The 10,469-nt window shown below is 36.2% G+C and overlaps 3 protein-coding genes across 3 annotated transcripts; 2 read left to right on the top strand and 1 right to left on the bottom strand.

Annotated features, from left to right (window-relative positions):
* Positions 1-527: 527 nt before the first annotated feature.
* Positions 528-1,678, top strand: Rpp21 (Ribonuclease P/MRP subunit p21). Its single transcript, XM_053757555.2, has 3 exons — positions 528-709; positions 809-900; positions 1,440-1,678. The coding sequence occupies exons 1-3, from the start codon at positions 656-658 to the stop codon at positions 1,660-1,662; spliced, it is 369 nt and encodes a 122-aa protein (XP_053613530.1). The 5' UTR covers positions 528-655; the 3' UTR covers positions 1,663-1,678.
* A 1,316-nt stretch (positions 1,679-2,994) lies between these two features.
* LOC128677265 (uncharacterized) lies at positions 2,995-5,282 on the bottom strand. The gene is made up of 3 exons (XM_053757978.2): positions 4,980-5,282; positions 4,010-4,195; positions 2,995-3,885 (listed from the first exon to the last, which is right to left on the bottom strand). The coding sequence occupies exons 1-3, from the start codon at positions 5,221-5,223 to the stop codon at positions 3,125-3,127; spliced, it is 1,191 nt and encodes a 396-aa protein (XP_053613953.1). The 5' UTR covers positions 5,224-5,282; the 3' UTR covers positions 2,995-3,124.
* Positions 5,283-7,896: 2,614 nt separating this feature from the next.
* LOC128677256 (uncharacterized) lies at positions 7,897-10,125 on the top strand. The gene is made up of 3 exons (XM_053757963.2): positions 7,897-8,254; positions 8,738-8,926; positions 9,318-10,125. Exons 1-3 carry the CDS (start codon positions 8,017-8,019, stop codon positions 10,076-10,078), a joined length of 1,188 nt encoding a protein of 395 aa, XP_053613938.1. The 5' UTR covers positions 7,897-8,016; the 3' UTR covers positions 10,079-10,125.
* The last annotated feature ends 344 nt before the right edge of the window (positions 10,126-10,469 follow it).

Here is a 10,469-nt window from a genome sequence, read left to right as displayed (position 1 = left end):
AGATCCTACTATTACATTACATTGGATTTCTGTACCTTTTGGGACGTTGTAAAACCGGCAAACGGAAGTAGGTAAGGGACAAAAGATGTTAGTGTTGTCCCGTTACATCTCGTATTTACTCTGGTTTGGTTGTTTAAAAATAAAAACAAAGAAAATTAAAGACCGTACCCAAATAAGAAAGAAGAAGACTTTCTTGTAAGAACGAAATAAAATATATGTCCGGTGACTATTCATTATATATGTATATATGTACATAAACGATTCATAACTATTCGTTATATGTATTTGTACCTATGTACATATAATAACGATTCATTATATAACTATTATTATAGACGAATAGTCTCCTTTTTTATATACCTCGCAGTATATAAAAGACAGGTTAAACTACAAAAGACAGACATTTCTTGGGATTACTGGCTCTAAGCATTTAGTCTAGTAATTGTAGTGAACTTAGTTCAAACATTTGATTCCCAATGTCAGAAACAAAAAGTTTTTATGAAGAAAAGAAAAAAAAAGTTAGTCATAATATGTCAATGTCCGTCCTGACTGAATCTTTGAGAAAGATGTGAGGTTAAGTTTACATTTCAAATATTTTCATTTTTTAACATTTCTTTTTATTCTAAACTGGAAATTCAAATGTGCTTTCAAAAGAATGAAGAAAGTACAAGGAAATGATGCATTTCAACGTATCAATTTCTTGTATCAAGTAAGAAAATATTTTGTTTTGTAAATATGTTGTTCCTTTTCATAAATTCTTAGATCAACATAAATATTCTTATTTGTTTTGATTTAATTGATGTTTCAGGCAAGTAAATATATATCAGAAAAAAATCCAGCACTGTCTTCCTATTATGGTAACCTTATAGTTAATGTGGCCAAAAAGAGTGTCCTTAAAATGTAAGTATAAATTAAGTATTTATTTTTTAAAATAAATACGTGTAAGGTATTTATATTTTTTGTAATTATTTAACCTGCACAAAGATTCAAGTATATTGTGATAAAACCATAATCTAAGTATAATGAAAAATAACCCTAACTAATATACATTTACTCATATAGTAAATATTGTAAATAAATTAATGCAATTTTTTATACTACCATCCTCATGTTAAGTGGTCACCATAGCTTATCAATGCCTACAACACCAGTCGCATGCATGTTGCATACTTTTTGCTTACAATCTTTTGCCACAGTGTTCTGTAATTACACTGCCCCTTACCCTTCAAACCAGAATACAGTAAATGCAAGATCTGCTGTTAGGAAGGAGCAATAGATGAGAGTGAGGTACAGACTAAAGACATAAGTATATAGGGCTCCGGTTTTTTCTCATGTTTATTTTTTAAAAGGTAATACAAAATATATCAAGATTAAGCCAGTAGACTTTGCTTTTTTTCTTCTTTTCATCTTTTTTTATATCTTTGACATATGTCTTTCAGACATCCAGATATCAAAAGACAATTGTGTAAGAAATGCCGTTGTATACTAATTCTGAACAGCACAGCCAAACTGAAAATGAAAAGCAAGAAAAAGTCGAAGATTATGGAGTGGACCTGCAAAGCTTGTGGCACAAGAAGGACATTCCCAGCTTGTAAGGATAAAGATCATAGCTTATGGGTAGAAAAATCAGAGGCTGTTGTTGAAGTTATTAATCAAGAATAAATTATTTACTTTAAGATTTTTATTATTTTATTTTAAACTAGCTGCGTTTTGGGGCTTTGCTCCTGTGGGAATTCTGTGATAAAAAGTACCTAAAAAGTATATATGTGCTAATTCAGGTTATTTTCTACCCGTGTACTGCATTTATAATATTAGTTGGGACTAGTTTTTACCCGTGGCTTCATTCACTTTTATTACAGAGACCTCATGTCAGTTCCTTGCAATTATAAGTCTTCATAATATTTACCATTTACGTCCTTTAAGCGTGTTCCTTATATTAAATTCACGGCTGGGATGCACTGACGTTTGGAGTCAGCTTAAAAAAGATACATTTTGAAGATTCAACTGCAGAAAATCAGTTCAAATAATGCATAACAGAGGCGCCTGTTCAAGTTTCCATACGATACGATACGAATGTTTTTTTCGATAGAAGTCAATAGAAGTTCGTGCTTGAGATACTGGAGTTCGCTGTCTGACGTGAACTCTCTTTGGGAATGCTGTTGCTACTTTAACAGCTTGTGGTCAGCTGTCAACACTTTATCCCTTAGACACTTTGTACACATCCACGGGAGGACATAGAGTGGTCAATATACTTAGGTACCACGGGTATCGTATCCACATCCACAGGTATTTTATTAAGTATTTACTAGTAAATTGACCTTTGATATGGGTCGGGAAGAGACCTTTCAAACTAATCCGATATTTGATTTGCAATAAATCTCATAAATATATTCCAAGAATCTTATCGTATGTGTATTTGCAGAAGTGATTTTCCTCGATTCACACGCACAGAGCGGGCATGATCAAGGGAAATTCAAACATTTCAATTTCGAACGCCTACCTACATTTATTTGCTTTTCTGAGTGACAATTTCTATAATATTTTTTAGATTACGTACGATGAGTATGGCTTTCAAGAATTTTTACTATCTATGTCGTTTGACGCGATAAAGGTTTATATATCCTCCCGTGGATGTCTTACCAGGCGACTAAGGAACACATAATGCTCTTGTTTCCCATCAGTTGCCAAGAACTGATAGACAACAATAGCATTTCCAAAGAGGGTTGACATAAGGCTGGTTGGAATCGCAGCAGAATCTTAAAAAAAAAAAAGGTTTATTTTTACGTTGTCACGGGGCCGTTTCGGAGACGTCCCAGCCTTGAATGCAAGCCGGGAACATGGAATGGCATGAAATGGCATGTTTCCGGCTTTCATTCAAGGCTGACGTTCTGGGCATTTCTGAATCACCGGATTCAGAAAAATAAAATCCCCATGAAAGTTAGATATATTTCGATCACAATATTCACTCTTTATGATATTAATTAGGTACGAAAATGAAATTAAATAAATTCGGTATATTTCCTCATAAAACAAGGTATATATTTCTTAAGTATATATTATATGAATAATATATCTTCTTAGGTATATATTATATGAAATTTGATTGAAATTACCTTCTGTCATATTAATAATACAACATGCCATACTCGACATCGTAATCGAGATAATCTCGCACGGGCCTACTGACCCCGCTTCTTCTCCTCACGTTGACATGGACGTAAGGCTGTAGTTCAGGATACGCCTCCACCAGCATCCTCGCTGATTGTCTATTCAGCGTCCCGTTCACCACTATATCTCTGAACGTCGCGTTATTAACGAAATTCTGATTCATCATACTGATCTCGTGGAGCCGAACCTTTAGAGCATCATCTATCTTTACCATCTCATGTTCATGAATATCCTGGACTGCTTTACGATCATGCCTATATTGGGCCTTCAGCATTTCAATGAACTTCTTCAGCTGCTTCGTCTTTCTCTTTCGCTGTTGCGAGGCATTTCTATCCTGTTTGTTTATTATCCTCCTTATTTCTTTCTGGATTTTCCTGATAAGCCGTTTTATTTCTCTTTTGCGCTTTTTCCTTGCAGCTTGGCGTTTGCGTTTGTCCCTTTTTTTAGTTTTCTTATTATCCTCTGCGGATCCTTTTTTCCCACCAGCCTTTTTCTCATCACTATCGGTCCTCAGGGCGGAATCCTCGAAAGATAAATCGAATCCTTGATACATATCGTAGACCGTGAGTTGCAGAGCACAGCAAACGAACTGGGTTCGACCGCAATTGAAGTCACCGCGGTATATCCGGTATTCGGAGTCACATTCCATGGGCAGCATACAGGTGCCCCATGGCATGTCGTGCTGGCCCGGATCGCCACAAGGGACTCCCCAAGGTCCTGAAATATTATTATAACTTATCAGACGCATATCTAATCATAACCTAACATTGTCCTATTTGATCAGGTAATCATGGGTTTCTTACAGGAGCGAAACTCCTTGGCATAATTATATAATACTTACTGGCTGCAGCCATATTCACAGTATCGCCCGGTTGGAAGTCAGTGTTGTTGATGGCCTCGAATTTTTTAACGATCCAATGCTCCCTCCACTCATCCTTCCAGTCCCTGAGCTCCAAGCTGGAGCTCGAACTCGCCGGAGCGGATTCGTCTTTTTTCCCCTTTTCTTTTTTATCTGATGACTTTCGAGCTGTGACAAATTTATATATAATAATAAATAAATATATTAGGACAAATCACACAGATTAAGCTAGCCCCAAAGTAAGTTCTAGACTTGTGTTATGGAATACTAACTCAACGATACTATATTATAAATAAACATCCAAGACCCAGGCCAATCAGAAAAAGTTCATTTTCCATGACTCGATCGGGAATCGAACCCGGGACCTCTCGGTTCAGAGGCAAGCACTTTACCACTGCGCCAAAGAGGTCGTCTTATGACTTTAAATGTATAATTTTATATAATGACTTTAAAGAATACATACCTAAGGCCCCATCGTGGCTTCATTGTCGAATCAACTCCACGTTAAATACTTAGCTAACGTATTGACAGTCTGACAGATAGACAAAATACGGTTCTGTTTTTTGCCAATTGAGGTACAGCATCGTAAAATGTTATTTTTTTGGCCTATACAATCATTACTAATATTATAAATGCGAAAGCCTGTCTGTCTGTCTGTTCCACATTAACGGTTAAACGGCTGGACGAATTTTGATGAAACCAACATTTACTTAGGTAACTAATTTTTTCGAAAATCATTTCTCAAATTACTGATAATGGGGACTGAAGTTTGTATGAAAATCATGTCTGTTCTGCTTCGCAGAGAAAATCACGCGGGCAAAGTCGCGGCTAAGCTTAAGCTATACATTTATTAACATTAGAACGACAAAGTCTGGTGTCAGTACATTTACGAATAGGAAAGCGAACGCCGAAAACTGAGAAATAAGGTTACAATTGAATATCTTTGGTTTACCATTCACGAAATTCAATACTGGATCCAGCCGAGAACGTCCTTTATCTTCGGTCGCTACTCCATATGATCGTATTATGTTAAATGCCCCGCCAGCCTTCAGCAATGGCTTCCTGGTTATAGGTTTTAATGGATGTCTTCGTTCCTCATCTTGCTTTTCCTCAAAAATGCTATATTGCACACCTTTATAGGACCGGGACGGGGCTATGAACATATGCGTGAAGAAAATATATAAAAACAACTTCATACTGCACTACATTTCTTTGAACACCAAGGAAAACAATGGATTTGTTTTATTCTCTTTTAACAATAAAAATATTTTTATCGTTATGCACTCAGGATTTATATAATACATTGTAAAAAATATATACATATATTAGTGCAGGATAAATTAAAATACTCTGAGGAATTTGTGTCGTGTTGTGGTATGAGCTCCATGCATTTCATTAGAGACTCATCATCGTCATATCGAGTGTATTATTGCTAACACTGGTGTCATATTTTATTCAAGTCGTCTAAAGGCATCTGACATGACTTTTACGACTACTTACCGCGATCTAGTGGCAGATAGTCGCGTACACACTGGGGAACTAAACTGACAACCATGGTGGTCTATGAAAACTACTATATATGAGTCATATTGGTATATAAACTCATATGGCACGAGTAAGATATGAACCTGAGACCTATCGATCCACAGGCGGGCATCTTACCATTACACTACCACTGCTTCATTAGAGACTACAATAATATGAAGTTCATCATGGACACGAAAAGATTCATTCCGGGTCGTCAACGCGGGTGTGACGCTCCTGGTATTGCAGGCGTCTAAATAAACTTAAAAACAATTAGATTCGGCTGTGAATTCAACAAGTCTATTGTCAACCCTCTTGGGAACGCTATTGTTGTCTATCAGCTCTTGGCAGCTGATGGGAAACCAGAGCATTCTATGTGTTCTAGTCGTCTTGTACGACACCCAGGGGAATACTTTTATACTACTACTAGCTGATGCCTGCGACTTATTTCGCGTGGTCGAAAAATTTTTGGTAAGGAGTCAAAATTATTAGAGAAATTTAATTGTACAGACAAATGTAACGATACCTATACATACCGGAGATGTTAATCAGACTGAAAAAGTATACTTTCTATAGTTTAGCTGAACTATTATGACTCTTCTTCAGGTGTTCCAGATCTTCGATTTTTATACCTTAACAGAAAATGCTCATCAGACTGAACAATTTTTGTTAAGTCGTCATTTCTATATTTTCTATAGCTTAGCTGTACCATCGCTGTTCTCCATCAGGTGTTCCAGTTTTCAAGATCATTTATACCCTATAGATTGCCCAGGCTTAATAGCTATATAAGAAAAAAGTTTCATTCAAATCCGTCCAGTAGTTCCGAAGATTAGCGTGTACAAACAGACAGACATACAGACAGACAGATTTTTTTTTTAAATTCTTACTCTGTTGCTATTACTCTATCGTCTAATTTTATTTTTATGTAAATTTATTAAATGTACAGGATTTTTTTTCTATTGTTTTGTATGTATGTGTTAAAAAAAGTAGAAAGCAAATAGTAGTAAAAAGTACAAAACAAAAATTGATCTAAGATTTTTACCTAATTGATACGGGGATCTGTCTATCATTTTCTATACGAGTAATTTATTTCAAAAGTTTTTAGGAATCACTATGTTCAAGGACGGATTTTAACGATGTTATAATATATAACTGTGATTTATTTCTCAATTGATAAGACCGCCGTTGCTAGTGCTTTTTTCTGTATCTTGTGTCTTTGTGTTATCGTATGCAATATAGTAACAGTATCTTTATAACGCAAAAAAAACAAACATCATTTCCAACACATTCTTGACCATTTATTTTAAAACGAAAATGATCTTGTCCTGGAAAACCTATGGTGGTTGTGCATGTTAATGGTGTGAATCGGAGGAGAAAAGGTAGAAATCGCTCATCTGATAGAGAGATCAACAAATGCAATTCTCAATATTGAACAGTCTACAAGATTATGATGTGTACGTAGCACGTATGATTGATTAGTCATTTATCATGACGTATTTTCGTTGAACGTCCTCGCTATATTTTTACTCACGTGGCTTACCACGTTTAAGTCAATCATTTCGGAAATCGAAACTACACTTCTTGTAATGTCTCAAAGCAACAAAATTCTGGCATTTCGGAAATACCACTGCTGAGAAGAAATGCTTAAAGAATTATATATTTATACAGTGTCCTTTCGTAGGTAATATTTTAATGCTTCAAAATATTATATTTTTATTACATTGTATGATGTGTTAGTAGTGTATCCGTTTCCACAGTATCCGTTTCCGTTTTAGTTAGTTCATTCTTCTCGGTAGATTGTAGTACATCGGAGAATTGAATTTTTCTTCAGAAATAAAGAAAAAAAAATTTAAACATTATTTTTTATTTAATTTACATCAGGTTATGGGCGCAGGCACATATAACTTGAGTGAATAAATACAAAATAATAGTAATATCGCTGCAAAATTTACTAGCCGGAAAGTGAGGTTAGGAAGACGTAACGCGTGCAGAAAGGAAGGAAAATATCGAGATACAAGGCTTACAAAACTTGAACACATTAAAACTGGAAGGTTCCAAGAACTGGAATATTTGGAAATTTCAAATGACTGTTTTATTACGTGGACAATGCTGCCAGGGGTGGCTCATGCGCAGGCCATGAATAAATCTTTTCCCGACATTTTTCAAAGAACTCCACGTTGTACTTTCTAGGGAATACCATGGGACGGAACGGAGCTCATACCACACCTCAGAGTTTAAATGCTTGGAGGAACGACTGAACAAATTCAACACTCAAAAGTGTTTCACATTCATATTTTTTTTCTATATCACAAGTGGCTGTATTTGCATGTTATTTATATTTTACGTATTCAATAAAATTTTATGTTGCAATTCCAAATTTCGAATTCGTTGCCATAAATATTACCTACCTTGCTAATGTCAAAAAGTACAACAACGGATTTTGCGTTTTTGAAATGTAGAACAACATGAAGTTTTATATATTTTTTTTCCTAGCGTATATTACATTATCCACGGCCCAGAAATCATTATATAACAATTTGAAAGCCAACATTCTTTCATTGTTTAGAAGAGATGAATTACCGACTCCGAAGCAGAAACTAATGAACAGGATCGGCAGCGAGGTCAAAATACGAAAATCTGGTCAAATCAGCGAAGATGAAAAAGCACATTTCCGGTTAGATCCAGTATTGAATTTCCTAAATGGTAAGACTTGTACACATATCGCAGATTTCATGTTTAATTTCTTTGACGGTATTGCTTAATTTTCTGTAGAGTTTTTAAAAGTTTTATCGGTGTTTGCCTATTACTTGACAATATATTTCTCTCATTTTATCGTGTTCATGGAAACGTTATTGGTTGTAATGCCTCAAAGACCGGGGTTTATTAAAAATGTACCTTAAAATTGTATATATTCAGCTATGGCTCGACTTCCGTGACGTGAACCCTCTTTGGCTATACTGTTGGTAATACTAGTAGTAATATATTAATGGGTAGTACTGTTGTTTTCTCTTAATTCTCAAAGATTAATATTGCTTAGTCGCTTCGAATCACATTATTTATTGGCTAAAAATAATAAGAATAAGGGTGTCATGTCATTACTCTGAATAAATAGATATTATTATGTATGCAATATGGGAAGGTAACAGGAGTTTCTGATACAGTTAATCAGCAATAAATTTGTCACAGCTCGGAAGTCATCAGACCATAAAAAAGAACATGGGAAAAAAGACGAATCCGCTCCGGCGAGTTCGAGCTCCAGCTTGGAGCTCAGGGACTGGAAGGATGAGTGGAGGGAGCATTGGATCATTAAAAAATTCGAGGCTATCAACAACACTGACTTCCAACCGGGCGATACTGTGAATATGGCTGCAGCCAGTAAGTTTTAAGTGTCCTTTTCTATATATCCAAGAGTTTTGCTTCCATGAGAAACCGTTGATTACCTGGTTACCTAGAACAATGCGTATACCTAACTGGATCAACCAACCAACTTTATTCTTAGTAGCTTCTGTACAGTCAACAGTAAGAATCAAGCAATAAGGTCATTTATTACTTGAATCTTATAGTCGAATTTCGAATGCCTCTGTGTCGGACTATCGAATGGTGTGGAGGTTGGAGCCAACGCGTTATATAGACCGTTGGGAGCTAAATCGATTGTCACTTTTGGGTAATAATCTAATTATTACACAAACAGCTGCTTTCAGCAAAGACGTCGAACACTTTCGCAAAACAATCTTTCGTATTCGTCTGATAAAATGTAATATTCCAGGACCATGGGGAGTCCCTTGTGGCGATCCGGGCCAGCACGACATGCCATGGGGCACCTGTATGCTGCCCATGGAATGTGACTCCGAATACCGGATATACCGCGGCGACTTCAACTGCGGTCGAACCCAGTTCGTTTGCTGTGCTCTGCAACTCACTGTCTACGATATGTATCAAGGATTCGATTTATCTTTCGAGGATTCCGCCCTGAGGACCGATAGTGATGAGAAAAAGGCTGGAGGGAAAAAAGGATCCGCAGAGGATAATAAGAAAACTAAAAAAAGGGACAAACGCAAACGCCAAGCTGCAAGGAAAAAGCGCAAAAGACAAATAAAACGGCTTATCAGGAAAATCCAGAAAGAAATAAGGAGGATAATAAACAAACAGGATAGAAATGCCTCGCAACAGCGAAAGAGAAAGACGAAGCAACTGAAGAAGTTCATTGAAATGCTGAAGGCCCAATATAGGCATGATCGTAAAGCAGTCCAGGATATACATGAACATGAGATGGTAAAGATAGATGATGCTCTAAAGGTTCGGCTCCACGAGATCAGTATGATGAATCAGAATTTCGTTAATAACGCGACGTTCAGAGATATAGTGGTGAACGGGACGCTGAATAGACAATCAGCGAGGATGCTGGTGGAGGCGTATCCTGAACTACAGCCTTACGTCCACGTCAATGTGAGGAGAAGAAGCGGGGTCAGTAGGCCCGTGCGAGATTATCTCGATTACGATGTCGAGTATGGCATGTTGTATTATTAGACAAGTTATGAATAAAATTCATTGCTCAAATTTAATTTTAGTTACAAGTTGATTTTAAATACGGTTTCTAACAAACGCCTCTTGCTCGTCTATCTATTATATCAGTATTTTTAATCTCTGATACTAGTTTTCACTAGTTTCTTACATTTGTAATCAAGTGCATGTTCGTTACGTTCATACATAAATCAACAAAAAAAAAATATCATGGCAGTTATGGTGTGTTGCGCTAGAAGATTGTTGAAATGGCGCAGGTAAACTTGATCAACTAAAACAAGAACTGACCAATAGCGACGAAGAGTTAGACCATGCGCAATGTTATGGCTCCGAAGCTATATGTATACAGAAACGAAGGTATGTATTTATTTCCAGATTTACTTATAACTAAACGACT

Source organism: Plodia interpunctella, chromosome 17 (assembly GCF_027563975.2).
Source record: "Plodia interpunctella isolate USDA-ARS_2022_Savannah chromosome 17, ilPloInte3.2, whole genome shotgun sequence".
Taxonomy (NCBI): domain Eukaryota; kingdom Metazoa; phylum Arthropoda; class Insecta; order Lepidoptera; family Pyralidae; genus Plodia; species Plodia interpunctella.
The sequence above is the reverse complement of the archived record's forward strand: the minus strand, read 5'-3'. Positions and strand labels throughout refer to the sequence as shown.

Coding starts and splice junctions, on each gene's coding strand:
- Rpp21 (XM_053757555.2), top strand. CDS start 656: ATGAAGAAAGTACAAGGAAATGATGCATTTCAACGTATCAATTTCTTG. Junction 710..808: donor GTATCAATTTCTTGTATCAA/GTAAGAAAATAT, acceptor TTGATGTTTCAG/GCAAGTAAATATATATCAGA. Junction 901..1,439: donor AAAAAGAGTGTCCTTAAAAT/GTAAGTATAAAT, acceptor TATGTCTTTCAG/ACATCCAGATATCAAAAGAC.
- LOC128677265 (XM_053757978.2), bottom strand. CDS start 5,223: ATGAAGTTGTTTTTATATATTTTCTTCACGCATATGTTCATAGCCCCG. Junction 4,196..4,979: donor AGTATTGAATTTCGTGAATG/GTAAACCAAAGA, acceptor AATTTGTCACAG/CTCGAAAGTCATCAGATAAA. Junction 3,886..4,009: donor TGTGAATATGGCTGCAGCCA/GTAAGTATTATA, acceptor ATAATATTTCAG/GACCTTGGGGAGTCCCTTGT.
- LOC128677256 (XM_053757963.2), top strand. CDS start 8,017: ATGAAGTTTTATATATTTTTTTTCCTAGCGTATATTACATTATCCACG. Junction 8,255..8,737: donor AGTATTGAATTTCCTAAATG/GTAAGACTTGTA, acceptor AATTTGTCACAG/CTCGGAAGTCATCAGACCAT. Junction 8,927..9,317: donor TGTGAATATGGCTGCAGCCA/GTAAGTTTTAAG, acceptor GTAATATTCCAG/GACCATGGGGAGTCCCTTGT.